At 32.5% G+C, this 18,004-nt stretch overlaps 1 protein-coding gene across 3 annotated transcripts in view; it reads left to right on the plus strand.

The window, feature by feature from the left end:
• Positions 1–17,974, plus strand: part of LOC126810422 (protein dopey-1) — a 36,640-nt gene extending 18,666 nt beyond the window's left edge. For 2 of the 3 annotated variants that reach the window (XM_050535477.1, XM_050535476.2), the window contains exons 12-29: positions 228–380; positions 1,010–2,746; positions 2,899–3,112; positions 3,483–3,665; positions 3,943–4,068; positions 4,762–4,902; positions 5,221–5,381; positions 5,660–5,726; positions 5,967–6,117; positions 6,492–6,604; positions 7,267–7,376; positions 8,086–8,297; positions 8,983–9,135; positions 9,443–9,635; positions 10,215–10,238; positions 13,132–13,296; positions 14,141–14,267; positions 14,908–17,974. In XM_050535477.1, coding sequence (XP_050391434.1) covers positions 228–380; positions 1,010–2,746; positions 2,899–3,112; positions 3,483–3,665; positions 3,943–4,068; positions 4,762–4,902; positions 5,221–5,381; positions 5,660–5,726; positions 5,967–6,117; positions 6,492–6,604; positions 7,267–7,376; positions 8,086–8,297; positions 8,983–9,135; positions 9,443–9,635; positions 10,215–10,238; positions 13,132–13,296; positions 14,141–14,267; positions 14,908–15,210 — 4,333 coding nt within the window. In that variant the 3' untranslated portion in view covers positions 15,211–17,974. The remainder of the gene's footprint in view (positions 1–227; positions 381–1,009; positions 2,747–2,898; positions 3,113–3,482; positions 3,666–3,942; positions 4,069–4,761; positions 4,903–5,220; positions 5,382–5,659; positions 5,727–5,966; positions 6,118–6,491; positions 6,605–7,266; positions 7,377–8,085; positions 8,298–8,982; positions 9,136–9,442; positions 9,636–10,214; positions 10,239–13,131; positions 13,297–14,140; positions 14,268–14,907) is intronic. The other variant, XM_050535478.2, reaches the window with a different exon arrangement.
• The last annotated feature ends 30 nt before the right edge of the window (positions 17,975–18,004 follow it).

The following is an 18,004-nucleotide window of genomic DNA, read 5'->3' on the forward strand; positions in this document are numbered from 1 at the left end:
CCTATTGATTTTTAATGATTTCCACAGCTAGAGGCTAAATTATCGGCCATATGTCTTTCCACGATTTCAGTTAATCATTGTCAGATTTATTGACCTTGTGAAGGTCCTAAAGGTCTGTGAACTTGAATTGCATACACCGTGTTTCTGTTTATGAGAAGGTTAAGCCTTTTAACTTCTTAACTTATCATCTGTTATTCTATCTTATATTAAAATACATTGTATTTCAGATCTATGTTTGTTGTGTTGGATAGTTTAAAAGAAGAATCAGGAGCAACAAAGACAATAGCTACAACATGGTTAACACACTGTGTACAGAGAGGTGATATCAGTCGTGTATTACAACCCATATTACTGATGCTACTTCAACCAGATACTGCCAGGTAAGTGTTTATCATATTGCTCGATTGTCAGTCTGGAACAGAATTGGAATCGAGTGACATGGAATTCAGTCCTGTCACAGTTCTGCCAGTCCCGACAACTGTGGTGGTGTGAGTAGAATCGTGACATAATTCAACACAACAAATATGTTTCAGCTGTCATGGTTGGTTGCGATAATTTTATATGCAGTAGTCTCAAATCTCCCTTTTCACTTAATTGTCAATAGTTTGGGGATTGAAAGAATTCAATTCCAGAATATTCAATCGAGTATCCCCTTAATCTCCCTTCATACACCAAGAGCAGATGATTTATTCACTTAGAAAACCAAATGATTTAAATGTTCCTGTGAATTTGATTACCGATAAAAATAAACTTGTTTTGGAAGAGATTGTCCATCAGATCAAAGGAGAGATAAAAACCGAATCACAAATTTGCATAGTAGATCTGCTTTAATATCAATGTTACTACAAGTTATTATTTATTTATGTAACTGTTGACGATTAGTATTTTCTTGGAGTAATGTTATAACAAAGCTGTGAGTTCATCTGTTAGTCACTTCTTAGTTTCAAAATCTATAATGGTTATCATCATCAATTTAATTTCATAGAAGTATTTGATTTGTCTGTTACAGAATCTCTGTTCAACACGTAAATATTCATCAACCAAGAAAAGTAAAGATATCAGAATCTGGTGATGCCGATGACATAGAGGCTAAGATTTATGCTATCAGTAGTGAAGGGGGGAATGTTATATATCATGTCAGCCCTGATGGTAAAAAATTCTCACAAAAAGCTACTGAAGAGTTGAAATCGTGTGCTATGGCAGTTACTAATGATAATGGATCAGCCATGACTGCTTCTGTTAAGTCACAAACAGAACCTGAATTATCTTTCGAACGTGTTAACCCAGAATATTTGAAATTACGTTTCAATCCATTTGGTTCGGAACATTCCCTAGATAAACTTATTTATGATGATGTACATGTACATTTACCTACTCGAGCTCCAGATCTCGGTAACGCCAGAAGACTTGATAAGACAACCTGTCGTAAGGAAGGGATATTCTTTGATACTGAAGAAGCTAATGAAGCATTAGAAGGAACAGAAATTTCAAGTGAAGAAATGGTTTCTCAGATATTGGAAGATCTTATTTCTAAGGTAGTTGAACAAGGGGAATATTCAAGATTACAAAATAAACGTGATAGTGAGAGAACTGATAGTATTTCAAGATATAGTCAATTAGGTGATCAAGATCTATTGAATGCCATTGATAAAAGAGGTATGGAGATGGATTCATTATCAGGCAGCGACACAGATTTAAGTAAATCGGCACAAGAGTCGAAAGACAAAGACACAACTGGAATTCACACGTTACACATGCACCTCTTACTTTATTCACAGAAATATGACTACGAACGAACTCTTTATGCCTTGTCTACACTGAAAGCCATGTTAACGATGTGTCCGAGATTGATTGTAACAGCATTAGCCACAACCAGTATTAGTTCAATGAATCCAATCCAGTTAACCAACTTACAGTTATTGCTAGCCAGACATCGAAAATCAGTGTTTGGAAAAAACTTTTTTGGAGAAATCCAACCAGAAGTTTTGGCTAGTTATCGTAGTAATATGATTTTAGAGATTTTCATTTCTCTGTGTCTGTATTATATCAGAAGTTATTATCCCAATTTAATGGTTAGTAAACTGAGTGCAGAAGAACTAGCTGGAAATAAAGATGTTCATATAATGGCCACTGAAATCTTGACTTTGTTAATGTCAGAACTGATTAGTATTGTTCATGAAAGTGGGAAAAGTTTCACCTCCTATATCACTGACTTGTTAACAAAGTGTAAATTACAGAAGGCTTTGTTACACTGTATGTTGGCTAGCGTATATAACTCACGACAAAAAACAGACGCAGAAAACAAAGCAAAGATAACAGAAGCCATTGTGTCATTTAATGAAGACTGTTTAGAAGGTAGTGCTAACGAAACATTTCAGATTAAATTGCTCAAATTACTACTAGTCATGATCATGCTAGAATCAAGGATGTATACATCTAATAATGAGGAGATTACTCCTGCATCAACTGCTGAATGGGACAGAACCAAAGTTACATTCCAGACGTCCATATTGAATGTCCATTACAGCGCGGTTCAACCCATAGTTCAACAGGGCATGTTCCTGTCTGGGGTTCTAAGTGCCTTAAAACAACACCACATGTCACATTTACATCGACATTGGATTGCCATGGTTACCTCATCTTTACCATATATGGGTAAAGCACTTTCAAGGATTGTGATTGCTGTTGTTTCTCAGTTGTGCCGTAATCTGGAAATTTTGTCGGCGGAATTTGAATCAAAGAAAAGGTAAAATACTTAAAATAATATTTGTTTTCATTGTTAAAAATGTAGCAAAAAGTTTTATTTTCTGCCGTTATTTTTACCTTTTACGTTTTTATAAATCGAGTTGATAAAACAATTATTTGATTATTGAAACATTATTTTTTAATTAATTTCAGAACTGTACGTTTGACAAAAGTTCCACCTGATCATTTATTGACAATGTTAGAAGGTCTAACAGCTATATGTCACTATTGTTTATTAGATAATGCGTCTCCTGTATCTATTGGTCTACCAGCTCCTACTATTACTAATATTAGTACTGAAACAGCTAGTACCGGTCAGATACTATCTAATCTTATAAATGTCTTCAATCCTATACAAAATAATCGGGTGAGTTCTTGTAATATGATTGAAGTAAAACAGATTCTCTCATGTCCACTAAGAAGCTATCTTGAATGGCTGTTGAAATTCCATAAGTTCTACAGAATCCCTTTATACTAAAAAACATAACCAAGCCATTTGTTAATTCTTATACCAACAAATTGTGATCAAACATTTTAGTATACAAAATATTTTCAATTTTTCTGACCTATGAAAAAACACTTATTTGTTAAATATATAGTTATTAAATAATGGCGCTAATTGTACAAGATTTAAACAGTGTAGTTAATACGTTTTGTACAGTCTGTTGCTTTATCTGGAAAACTGTTAATCTGAGAAATTTACACTCTAGATTTATATTTTGTTGTTGATCTTTCAGGAGACAAGTCCTATAAGAGATAATACAGCTATGTCACCTGTTTTAGAAGCAAGAAGAGGTTTATTGAGTATATTACCTAGAATCATGGCATGTATGGCTGTAATGTGGAAAGCTTTAAATTCAGTTACATCTGGTGAAACAGATAGATATACACAAGCCAGACTTACTATGGGTTCACCTAAGGTATTTATAGTATGTTCTATTCAGCAATTGTTGTAGCTACTTGAAGTTTGTTTGGCTACAAGTTTAAGTGGATGCATTGTTATGGAATGAGAAGGCAGTGTTTGAATGATCAAACTGTTGTTTAGGGAGAGACAAATCTGATTCTTATTACAAAGCTCTATTCAGTATTATGTTTTTAATGCCATTGAACAATAGAAAGTTATTTTTCAGTTTAAAGAAAATTATTTTGAAATTAAATTTTGGTATTCGTAATCATTTGTTTATATTTTTATTTAAGATTGTGCGGCAACATATATTAGAGTTTTTGAGCCCCATATCTTTACCTCATGGTACAAACTTACTAGGTGCTGTAGCAGTTGCTTGGAATGATAGAAGGAAAAAGATACAGGGACTTGTGAAAAAGGTAAATCATTTGTCATTTAATGTGTTATCGATGTTCAGTTAATGAAATTATTCAACTACTTGTAGATGTGAACCTTATCAAAATTGAGATACACACATGTCATTTGTAGTTAATGCTTCTGCAATCGAAACATTGAATTCAATTTACAGGTCAGGGTTTTTAATATTTTTTTTCAAAACTTGCTGGGACTGTTTATATAGTAATAACGATGAATCCTATCAAATTTCAATCTTGTGCCTCATTGGTTTGCAGAATTAATGTCCTTGTCATCAAAACCTTGTAATTGATCTAGAAAGGTCCATTTTTAAGAGATACATTAGACCTCTATCACAATTCAGTTACACATCAATTATTTGCAGTGCTCAGTACCTTGTAATCAAACTATTGGTCAAAGTCTTTGAGATTCTTTTCCAAACTTCTTGAGATTGTGTACTAACAAAGATCAGTAATTTGCAGATTTGTTGCCTCTGTCTTTGACAACTTATAATCGGTCTAAGAGTTTTATCCGAAACTTGTATGTATTATTTGAATAATCATGATGTCGAATTTCAAAATAGTGCATCCATTACTTGAGAGTTATTGCCCTTGTCATTAAAACCTAGTAATAATTCTCTGTGTCATGTGTTTTTGATATTTTTATATCCTTGTTATTATGATACAAAACCGCTTGGGTTTATATTTCATTCGCTATAGGTGGTACCTGTCCCATGTGAAGATCAGTTATTATTAGTAGAATTAGTTAGTGCTATTAAAGTTTTACCAACAGATACTCTAATACAAACTATTAAGCATGTCTTAAAACAACCCCCACCAACAGAACTAACTATTAGTAAGGTATGTGTACGTAATTTTATTATTATTTAAAACATTACAATAATTGTAAACTGTAAACTCTGAAATGATTGAAAGTCAACAGATGGTTCAAAATATCATGTGCGCATGCTTTTAGCTGAACATTGTGGAACAGGGTTTACGTTTTACCAGTTAAATGATGTTAAGCTAAATATATGTAGATTTAAGTATATAAGTTATCAACTCGATGTGTTCATGGTACTTTTTGCTGAGTTATCATCTATGATTTATTGTTATAACTTATAGTCTGTCTCATGCATGACATATCTATATCTATTGGTGTTTTTTTTATTTTTACAGAGAGGAGTAACAATAGAAGTAAACATGTTGCAGTTTTTCTATTCATATGTAGAAGAAATCAGTCCATATCAACTGATGGATTCTTGGCCATCTTTTTTAACATTAATGAAAGAAAGTCTTCAATTAAATCTGCTAGCACCGGGACAATTCTTGTTATTAGAGTAAGTTAAAACAGCCCCCTCGCCCAACACCTAAGAAAGTGTTGTTTTTTTTGTTATTGCATCCCTCTCATCCATGACCATGTTCATGGGAAGTTACTATTTGGTACTAATATGTGCATAATTAAACTGATAGTTTTTGGTATCAATATTTTTAAAGTTAATTATAAAGTAGTGCAGGGTTTTACATAGGCTGTGCCTGTTTCCCAATCCCATTCAGATACGCTAAATAAATATATTTTGAAAAAAAAATTATAAAAATATCATTACATGTGTTTCAGAATATTGAGTGAGTTTGTTCAAAAAATGCCAACAATGGAGGACAAGAAACAGCTAAAAGAATTGCAGGTTAGAAACGGACATGATAATAAGCATTTGTAATTTTATTTAAAATTGCTGAATTTTTAACATCCTGTATGGGTTAAAATAGCAGAGCAGATTGTCATATTGCTGCCTTTATATCATAATTATTGAATACTCTCAATCAACCAGCCCATTATATGAAGCGCTATTTTTAGAATCGATTAACTGGATGTTTTGTATATGATGAAACTGTAACACCAGATCTTAAATCACAATCTATTATAGGATATAACTCAGAAATTATTGGAAGCTGTAGCATATATAGCAGGATCTTCTCTACAACAGACAACCTGGTTACGACGTAATCTAGCTGTTAAACCAGGACCACAGAATGAAGTACAAGAACTAGAAGATGGTGATGTAACTGAAGACAGTGGTATGTATGGATCTGGCTCACTATGCAACAGATCCCAGCTTTAATAATTATTGTACAGATCATAAATATCTTTTTATGGTGTTTTTGAAGATGTTTGCTTTATTCAAGAAAATAGAAATAATAAATATGTTTTATGTTGTAGGCATTGATCTTCTTATTAAGTAAAATCTTCAGTGCCCACTTTCTCTTACCAAAGCCCTTGGATTTCTTTTTGTAAACATATGATTTGTTTCATACTTCATTATCAGAGTATATTTATCCATTTGAAAGACCACAAAATAAGGGCTCACATTTCAGTCAACTAACATTTAATTGAGCTGTATCTGTAGGGAGGTACTTCCATGCAAACTCTATTTGTATTATTTTGTTTATAGAACCAGAAAGTGATGTAGAAAAGAGAGTGGTAGAGAAAGTTGTAGTAGAAGCACATTTAAATCAAGCTGCTAATTCGAAATATAGTGTTCAAGCTCTTACATTATTAGCAGAGGTAAATTACATATATAAAGAAGAAGTTTGTTTGTTCCGGTGTTATCAACTTGATAAATTTTAGAACAACTTCTTAATAACCATAGTTACTAGAAATTTGATTGTGCTATTTATTTTGTATTTGACAATTAATGATTATTGCATATTATGGATGATATGAGGAGTAATGATTTGATATAGAGAGAGAGAGAGCGAGTGATTGACTGAGTGAATGAGTTAGTTAACTAGTAGGTCATTTCGGGAGTTCAATTTTGTTTCAATAATTCTCTTGCGCATAGGGGAATTTAGCAGTGGGAGAAAACTGGAGTACTCAGAGAAAACCCATGAGGTTGATATGAAGAAACTTTGTAGAACATACCATTATTGATATGGGACCTTATCAATCAATCTTTGGTTTCTATGATTATCAATCATACATTACTATTAACAGTTGCAAGTCTTTATTTTACGCTACAATCAATTACGGGTCGCAATTTGTCTAATGGTAGATCATGTTATCTATGTAAGCCATGGGTTCGGTTCCAGGATAATTGGGATGCCTGCCTATTTCGATGCATTTTATCTGGGTTCTCCATCTGGTTTCCTCCCTATGCAATGGACGTCTTTGATGAGCATTTTTAATTTGACTGAATATGCATACTTACATACATTATGTCATTTTAGCTTACTGCACCTTTGCTGGACGTTGTCTATGGTAGTGATGAAAAGGATAAAATAAGTCCTTTTATCAGCACTCTTCTATGTAATGTCTTTCCTTATCTAAAAAGTCACAGGTAAATATGAAAACACTTTTTCAATATTTCTAAGCTCATCTGCTGTCGAAATGTAATATTTGGTAAGAATAATTTATATCTTTGATTTTATGTAAGAATAGAGTGCATAAATATACAAAATGCAGTCTTGATCCTTTGACAAAATGTCACCTATATAATATAGTGTAATGAAATGAAATGAAATGGGGTTTAACGTCCTACTGTTCTGCTCCTAACCAGGGCTAATGAAGACGGGCATACGCCACACAGCGTGCTATGAGGGAAATTTTGCCCGGGCAGCGGCGCTACGGCCTACTCTTATTCTTATATCGAATTCCAACTGCCAAGGGATATTTTACGTGTACGCCAATGTGTACACGGGACCTCGGTTTTTCGTCCCATCTGATGACTAGACAGCTGTCCTTGTCAGGCCCTCCATCCTGCATCACTGACAAGGGGAAACCACGCCGGAAAATCTGGGTGAACTTTCTCGGCCAATGCAGGGATCGAACACCCGACCTTCAGGCTAGCGAGCCAGCGCCTTACCCACTTAGCCACCGTGATCCCCTAATATAGTGTAAGATGGATTGTAAGATATCACATAATATTAATAAATCAAGGCTTCTTACAAACATTACAAAGGTTTAAAGAAATCGCTTTTGAATATGGGCATGTAGACAGATAGGTTTTGCTTTGTTGTTTGAATAAATGTCATACCTCTATTCTATAGTTGTCACAATCTACCCAGTTTTCGAGCCAGCTCTCAGATATTGAGTAGTATCAGTGGATATCAGTACACACGTAAATCATGGCGGAAAGAAGCACTGGAATTTTTACTGGATCAAGGATTCTTCCAGATGGATTTAAAGTGTATTAGATATTGGAGGAGTGTTATAGACAATCTTATGACACATGACAAAACCACTTTTAAAGATCTTCTTAGTAAGTTATTATTTGCTTGCTTTCCTCAAATGCATGAATCTGACTATTTCTGTTTTAAATCAGTCCTTTATTTAAGTAGTCTATATATACCATTAGTATGTGCTGACAATAATTAGTGTCATTCTGATTAGTTGGATTGGTTAGGCTCACTAAATAAAGATTAAAGATTTTGCAGGGACTTTTTGAAGAGTGGACTCAAGTCAAGCAGTTGGTCCAGGATCCAGTTTTGGGAGAGTATATGTAATTAGGGGGTTACTGAATAAAAGACAAACGTATGGTTCGATTTAATTGATGGTATAAAATATCTGAATATTAAAAAAATGATATTGGGTTTGAAACAAGATATGTTTATTTCAGTGGTTATATATTCACTGCTTTTTCATTAAATCCCTCAAAATATGAATGAATGGCATTTCACTCTAATTATTAGGCAATAAAGTGGATAAACACTTATGCTCTTATACAGATAGCAAAACACTGGTTGACAGTCTGTAATGTAAGATGTAATTTATTGTGGTTATTTATGGAAATCTTATCCTCACTTGAATGATCATTAAAAATATCGTACTTTCCAATGAAAAAATGAGTTTTGGCAGTTCAATAGATTTCCGTAATATGTTAAGGATTATATCTTTAATGATTTATCATTTCAAAATCTTACATGCGTACTGAATGTGTATTTTAGGTCGAGTTGTTATGACACCAAGTGGAAGTTTAAATCTATTTAGTTCTAAAGAACAAGAATATGAACAGAGGGCTCAGATGTTGAAACGTTTATCTTTTACTATATTCTGTAGTGATAGAGATCAGTATCAACGTAATATGCCAGATATACAAGGTTACTTTAATTTACATAAATTGTTCTGCTCTATCTCTGTATAATCAAAATTATAGGTGACATTATGTTAGAAAGTTTAGCAGCTAGACATGTCATTTCTTATTTTGAATTAGGATTCTTCATTTCTGTTACTGGTAAAAATGCTTGAAAAAAATATCAGTGTGCTGGATGCACATCGATTTCGGAATAATTTGTGAACAAGCAATTCTATGTAGACTAGATGTTTAAGTCTCATTCCGAGACAAATTCTTTCAGCTTGATGGAGTTCCTTGTTTTTTAATTGAATATTGTGTTTTAATATGTTTAGAACGTTTGGCTGAAAGTTTGAAAGTACCACAAGTGCCATCAGTACAAGCTCAAGTCTTTCTGTGTTTTCGTGTTCTCATCCTAAGAATGACCTCACATCAGTTGACATCACTCTGGCCAACAATAATCACAGAAATGGTACATGTCTGTCTGCAAATGGAGCAAGAACTATCTACAGAAACAGATGAATTCAAGTGAGTATAAGAGTTTTTTTGTGTATATTAAAATAACAACTAGGTGTGGAAAATATTAAGATAGTATTCAATATAACCAGTAGATGCATGTTTTGTAAACAACTCATATTCATTACACAGTGAAACTGGGTTTGAAAATACTTGTGAAGCCGTTGAAAATCTGTAACAATAGTTATCCACATATATCCACTATAACCTTCTTATAACCTTATATCTTTGTTTATTTTTCAACTAATCGAATATTAATAATGAACTGAACAATGTCCAGTATTGAAATGTTGCAGTCCATATACAAAGTCCAAAAGGCATACATATTTATTTAAAGGGTGCTTAAAGACTAAAACATTTACATAATAATATCTTAGTTATTATTGCTATGCCCGGTTTCACTGTTTTCATATTTATTCCTTAAAACATATGATTAGCCAATATAATAATGTTTGTTGCTATATGTGCCGTTCATATGATTATTCTTTAGGTAAACATGCAGGGGTGGGGGTGATTTATTGGGTCAGAATACAGTTATACATAGTAATTATAGATATATGGATATAAATATGTATATATCTTACCTCCTAGTGTATATATGATGACAAGATCCAGGTAATTTTATTATAGATTTATGTTATATGTTAATAATCATATTAGCAATCTTTGTTCTGACTCCTTGCTCGAAAGCTCCATATCTACCTGGTTCACACTGCTGAAATCTGTATTACATAGTTTCATGTGTCACCACTACTGCAATCCCTTACATACTCAAGTTGCTCATAAATGTAATAATTCTATTTTTGGAGTAAAATTACAGGAACGTGTACAGTATTTTTAATTTATTACTCACAGTAACTAACTGAAATACCCAAAAAATAAATGAATATGATGTTAGATTAACCAACTATAAGCCTAAAGATTGCCAATATGATAAACGCAATAAGTGGAGATACTTTTTTGCAATTACTAACAGACATTTGATTTTAGTTCAGTTGAGTGATCGATTTTTTTGTAATTATTGTTTACATGTAATGGTTCTAGATGTGTGTTTGTTGGTTGAAATTTTATTTTGTTGTAATCGATTACTGACTAGCTCATTGTTTAATTTGTAGATCTGTTAAAGAGTAAGTGTAATTTGATGTATTAAGTTGATGGCGATGTCTTAGGGACAAAGAGAAATGTTTTTGTTGTTTTTCTTTTAGTTTTATTGATTATTTTGATAATTTCAGTTCTTATTAGTGTTATGTAATACTATTTTAGTTTTCTAACAGATATATAATATGTTGCATTATTATAGAGATATGTAGTAAAATCAACAATGCCATGCATCTTTAGTTTAGGTATATGTCTAGGTATTGGTATATATATCCAGTCTTGATGTGATAAATGATCTAATATTCTAAACGTTGTTTGATAATAAAATGATTGAAAAGTCATAATTCTTACTGTACGATAGTATGTGTATGCATTGAAAAATGTTTTAGTAGGTCGATTCTAAATTATACATGTAGCTACTGAATTAATGTACAATATTACCGTAAATTTGAGAATGAAATCAAATGAACATATTTATTAAAATATTTTAAAGTGTTTACTTGTTACTCTTAGAAATTGAAAACATGAGGTCACTGCTATATGATTTAAAATGTGCAACTAAAGTGTTCTTGAATTCTTGATGTTTGCAGTTTGTATTTATGATTACAATATCTAACTATTTTTATTTATTTTATTTATTGCTTATAGTAACAATGGATTATCTGCACAAACATTACTATATATATTATATGTTAACAACAATTCATCTTCTTAATTTTAAAGCTTTCTGCATGAAAGTTATTGTTTACATGCACAACTGCAATGATTGATATACAGTGTGATCACAGAGATTATAAAACTACTGTTTAATAGATTTTAGAATAGTTTTAAACTGTTTGTAACTTATTCCAGTTTTTAGTATCACAGTACATCTTGCATTTGACTAGTAAAATATAATTAATTTAATATATATTGTAATTACATGTAAATGAAACCAAAAAGTAGAATAGGTCTCTTTTTTCCTTCTAAGCTACGTATAAACAATCTCTTATCCCTTGCACGTTATTTCCACACATTGTTTCTGGAACACTGTTGTATGCAGCTTGAATTTTAGTATTGTTCACTTATATATACATTCACATATTAATACTAATAATTATACATGTTGTCGATACAGATTCATAGAGTATTGATTCAGGTATCCTTTTAGCATGATGAAATTATTATTCTATCTAAATCAGAATATATAGTGTAAATGATGAAATCATTGCAAATTGTGCTCATTTGCAGTTTTAAATTTTATGCATTTTTTACATTGTTCTTTACTAATGAAAAATTTGTCAGTATTTTCATATATAGATAAAGGTAATTGGGAGTGAATTAAATCCTATCTGTGTGAAAATAGTTAACTTTGTCCAATTTTCAATAATATTTTTTATTATGGGCATATTTTATTTAGTAATTAAGAGAAAACCAGTTATATGGAAGTTACAGTAATATTGCTTTAAACATTGTCACACTTACCATGTTGCCCAAGATGGTTGACATTGAAATTTTACATCAGTGTAGAGTTTGTTCAATAATTGTTCGTATTTGATGATAATCTCATACATAGTTAATGGGGGGTAGATGGCTGTATGGTTAGCGTGTGTGCAGTGTATCATAAGGTCTGTCATCGAGTCAACTGGCATAATTTCGATTCCTCGAGGAGTAGGGTGACCTGTCCAATCTTGTGGGTTTTCTCCGGGTCCTCCAGTTTCCTCCAACTGCTAAAGCTCCTATGTGCAAGGGAATTATTGAAATACAATTGAACCATATGTTAGTCCCGAAATGACCTAGTTTGTGTCGAGTGCATGTTAAACCCCATTTCTCTCTCTCTCTCATACATAGTTAAAGTTCATATCATTATTTTACTCATTATGACGAATATTGAAACAACAAATAGAGATTATAATTAAAGTACAAGAAGGTATTATTTTACTCTTGCATTTATGTGGATTTAATTTGATGGTATGAAACAAGACCTCCCAATTGCAAGCCCAAATTGATTTCGTTATAGAAAAAACTAGATAATTTGTCTTTTATGTGCTATGAAGTATATTTCAATAAACCTTTCGTTGCATAAAACGTTATTGCAAACAGATCAGCCATTTTGAAAATATTACTTCCGATTTAGAAACTTGATTGGGTGTCATTCTGGTGTTATACTTGATGTTATAAATTGTATCTAAATCATGTGAGGCCTATATGTTTGATGTGTGTCGTCAAATATGTTATGATTATTATTACGGAAACAGTTATTAGATAAGCACCTTTTCTTGTTACTGAATCCTATTGTAAATTCTAATCGTCTCTTGAATAAAATACTGCTTAAATCCAACTGTTTACTTGGACTAGAAAATTTAAACCCAAATTATTTCCACAAATGTTTGTAATTTGATTTCTCTAATATACCATTTAAATTTTTCAGAACCCAGTTACAGCGTATAGCAGCACTAGATTCAAGTTGGGCTCATCTTGGTAATGGATTAAATGCCCATAATAATCCTGCATGGTTACAACTATATCTTAGTGTGTGTAAATTACTAGATCTGTGTCTAGCTCTACCAGCAGATACAGTTCCACAATTTCAACTGTAAGTTTTAGTTTATAGTGCCAGAACATTTTCTTCAGCTAAAGAGTATTAATATTAGTGGGGATCACAGTGGCTAAGTGGGTAAAACGCTGGCTCGCTAGCCTGGAGGTCAGGTGTTCGATCCCTGCATTGGTCGAGAAAGTTCATCCAGATTTTCCGATGTGGTTCTCCCTTGTCAATGATGCAGGACTGAGGGCCTTACAAGGACAGCTGTCTAGTCATTCAGATGGGACAAAAAGCAGAAGTCCTGTGTACACATTGGTGTGCACGTAAAAGATCCCTCAAGTGATCTCAGTTCTCTATTGTCCAGGTGATGATTTAAATTCATAGTAAAAATACATATTAATATTGGGTAATTTAACCCTAAATAGTGTAATTTATGTTTCTTTAATATTTTCATGTTTGATTTTAACTAGAGCGAAAGGACAGCATTTATTCATCTGATAGCTCATGTCAGTTGAATCAAGTCCTTTCTACACTACCCATGTTTTGAGTTTCTATATTACTATTACACTATTAATTTTCAACATGTCGATAATAACCCCTAGTTTTTTGTGCCCCTATTTTCTAAAATCCAATTTTCAGTTCAATTGTATAATATTGGGTGACTGCCCATCCCATTGAAAGGAAGAGTTATTGCCCTTCATTATTAAATTTTATTAGATGCTTTTATTATGATCGGATCTTTTTAAGAGATTTATGAGTTGTTTACCTCATTACTGTCGAATGCCTTGGTGGGTATATTTTTCCAGGCAACCTATATGATAATGTATGGAAGATATTGTATAAATGGTAATAATTAGAGTTTTTAGAAGTATAACATATAAACATGCTTTGATTTTAGGTATCGTTGGGCATTTATTGGTGCTGCAGCAGGTGAAGATGAAGACGATTCAATTAAAGATAAACGAATCCTTCCACCAAGTTTTGTTCCTCATATTGTCCGTCTGTCTAAACTCCTTAATTTACGAGTAAGTACTGTTGTATATACTGTTTTGTTTCTACATCATTCAGATGTTCAGGTTGGATGCCTCATGATCAGTAGTTTGAAGTACTGCACTGGGGAACACATTTCTGTCATCCATGCGAATCATCAGCCAAGGAATAAGAGGGGGGGGTGGGTGGCCGAATGGTTAGCGCATGTGCTTTGTATCACAAGGTCTGTCATTGAGTCAACTGGCGTGTTTTCGATTCCCCGGTTGTACTGACAATTAGTAGGGTTGCCTGTTTAACTTTGTGGGTTTTTTCTCCGGGTCCTTCTGTTTGCTCCCACTGCTAAAGACCCATATGCTGAAGCGAATTATTGAAATAAAACTGAACCATATGTTAGTCCCAAAATGACCCAGTGGATGGTTAACCCCATTTCTCGCTCTTTCTCGCCAAGGAATAGGATAGTCATGTTATAACCTCTTGTGTTTTCTTTTCATTTTTTTCCCTGCTAATTATAGAGACATGCTCAAATTAAAATATACATGTTAGTCCTGAAGTGACCTACCGGTAATTGCAATTACTGAATATTGCTCTCTTATTGCAAGACACTTTAGTGATGTTCGGTAAGTTATTGCCATGTGCCATGTTTTTTTGATAAAATATGTGTTTAATTTATTTCAGTTACAAAGAGAACCTGCTCTGTTGAAGAGAATACCTGGTAGGCCTTTGCTTACTATGACATACCTTCGATCATTGGTCGAATTACAGCCATTTTTCAACACATTGTGCCATGCCAGTCAGTCAGAGAAGAACTATCAAACTCCAGGTGGAGTAGTAAATACCATGCCAAAATCACAGTCTGCTCCAATATTTGATGAATTGACAGCTAGTTATGTTCACGACTGGCAATCTGATCTACCAAAATCAAACCGACAGTTTATTGAAGAACTGGTTGAGAGGGACTTTCTTGATCTTATGAGCTAGTTTAATTTTATCTCATGATTTGTGTTTATTTGTTAAAAGTTAATATCTAATTTTATGTTTGTATATTATTAAATCTAAACATGCAAATACTTTGGTTGTGAACAAAATTAAAAATATATATATATATTGTATTCATAACCTGATGTATTTACTAAAGAAAAATATTGCTTTGCATATATATACTAAAATGTATGATTCCTGTTATCGCTATCTTAAGTCTTAAGCTTCTGTTTGCTGAATGTTATCATTTTCCATTCCTGTACAAATTATATTGATGTTTAGTTTGTGATGTTGTGTAGAGATGTTTATGGATTTGTATATTTTGTGTTGGAGAATAACAGTATAATTAAATTTAATTTATTAAAGAAAACTATATAAAATATAGTAGTACTGGCCCTTATAACCGATTTTTGCCAAGAATTTTATATTTACATTTGATAACTATATGTCCAGCATCCAGATATATTGTCGTCACCTTCAGCTAAGTTATTGTATACTCCTGTGGCTCATTTTTTTTTTACTGAATAAGAGAGAGAGAGAGAAATGGGGTTTAACGTCCACTCGACACAAACTAGGTCATTTCGGGACTAACATATGGTTTAATTTTATTTACATAATTCGCTTGCGCGTAGGGGTCTTTAGCAGTGGGAGGAAACCGGAGGACCCGGAGAAAACCCACGAGGTTGGAGAGGGGACCCTACTCCTTGCCACGTACAACCGGGGATTCGAAACCACGCCAGTCGACTCAATGACAGACTTTATGATACAGCGCGCGCACGCTAACCATCCAGCTATCCAACCCCCCTTTACTGAATAAGCCTCTTGGTGGAATTTGTTGACACTTAGTGGAATTGTCTATTTGGACATAAAAAAAGAAAAGATAATAAAAATTCAAAATATTTTGGTTGTTCTCCCTGTATACATTAAATTTCATGAAATCCTGTGAGTGCCTGTTGAGGTTTTTAAAACTTAGCGAGTTTTCTCATTGAAGCATAAGGAAAATAATCTTATTGAATTTCAAACTTTTTGGATCATAAGACGAATTTATTTTTTTTAAAACTTGCTCTGTATGATTTATTTACAATAATTTTAGAGAAAGCATAGGCGACTTTGCTGCTGGTAGGCTAGTTTACCATGGTTATTATGATGTAAACAAGATATGTTTATTTGAATAAATAATATGTTTATAGATCTCATAATTTACATATAATTTTACCACACAGGAGCTTGACATTTCTATTAATATGATTAATTAACAAATGTAAGTTATAATGAAATTTGAGATCATTTAGAGATGCATCATATTTTATTTGATCCAATGCTTCTCATATTTGTTAAACTGGGTAAAAACACCACAACGTATAATTAATAATAAAGTTGAACCCCAATATTACTGACTAGGTGCAGACTTTAATTTTATTGTTATACATATAAAATCACACAGTCACTGTTATTTATTTATGTATTGTTAAATGTTATCCTAGTCTTTCATTGTTAGTCATCATCTTCATTCTTTGTTATTGCTTTGAAATTCATGTCAAATATTTTTAGTGTTCATTCATTCATTTCTAGAAATGTTCACTCACATGACAAGATTGACTGTTATTTAAATGTACAACCAAAAATGTTGGTCTTCTCAAATATAGTATTTTACATGTACTCGGGCTGGTATATTATTTAACGTTATCTGTCACCATAATAAAATATATAGAATATAAACACATTATTATGGATGACAAATCTTAATAATTTAAGTTGAGTTTAACGGTTGCAGATATTCAACCTCCAGTACTAGTGCAATCTAATATTCAACATCATCGATTTATCATTTAATATGAAAAGTTTGTTTCTAGCTCAGTTTTCACCTGGTTTGGGATGCTATGATTGTTGATAGTAGTAATCAATATGTGTAAAATCTAGTAAAACTGTTTTTGTGTATGGATAAGTTAGTACTACATGATCTTCAAATTCTAGTAAAGACATTGTTCAGAAATTCTATTCTGTACTGGAATTTGAGATGAAACTTTTCTGCACCACTCTCGATTGTATTTTGCAAAAAAAAAGAGCCTATTCTTGTATGTTGATGCTGGTCTATTCACAATAGAGTTATTGTACTTTTCACTGAAACCGTTTAACGCTATATAAGTCAGTTTTTATGACAATTTTTAAACTGACTGTAAGGAAGTAACTTACCGAAATGCTGGATCCAGCGATTGATTTAATCACAAGAGTCGGTAATTATTTGGTTACACATGACTTATAAGTAAGAAGCCTACCAAAAGTACTGTGATGACTGATCAGAGTTATTGCCCTTGTTTATAATTAATTAAAAAATAATTGGTACAGTCTAATATTCTGACCGATCAGATGTTAATGTGCAATGATTATGTTTACTGCTGAACAAGGGACGAAGCACTAAAACTCTCCCAAAATTCATCATTTTACAGTGCAGATTTTGAAAATTGAAAAATGTGGATGCCAAGTTAACCATTTTTTTCTCATTCCTCAATCTCAATTGCCATGTTATGAAAATTTATGACTTTACTGCATGTAGTGCAATTCATTGCCCTGGCAACCTATGTCTTTCATCATGTAAGAAATTTGTCCATTCAAATTTCAAGCCACAGGCTTGCACACATTATTTGTAATCTAAAGATTAATTTATTTGTTTGTTTTTGGTTGTGTTGAAAGTTTATACACTATAATTATTACTATTCGATATTCATATATAAGGAAGAGGAAATAAATACACTCATACAAGTTTCACGTATTTCATTCTTTTATTACATATTAT

Source organism: Patella vulgata, chromosome 2, assembly GCF_932274485.2.
Source record: "Patella vulgata chromosome 2, xgPatVulg1.2, whole genome shotgun sequence".
NCBI classification, from domain to species: domain Eukaryota; kingdom Metazoa; phylum Mollusca; class Gastropoda; family Patellidae; genus Patella; species Patella vulgata.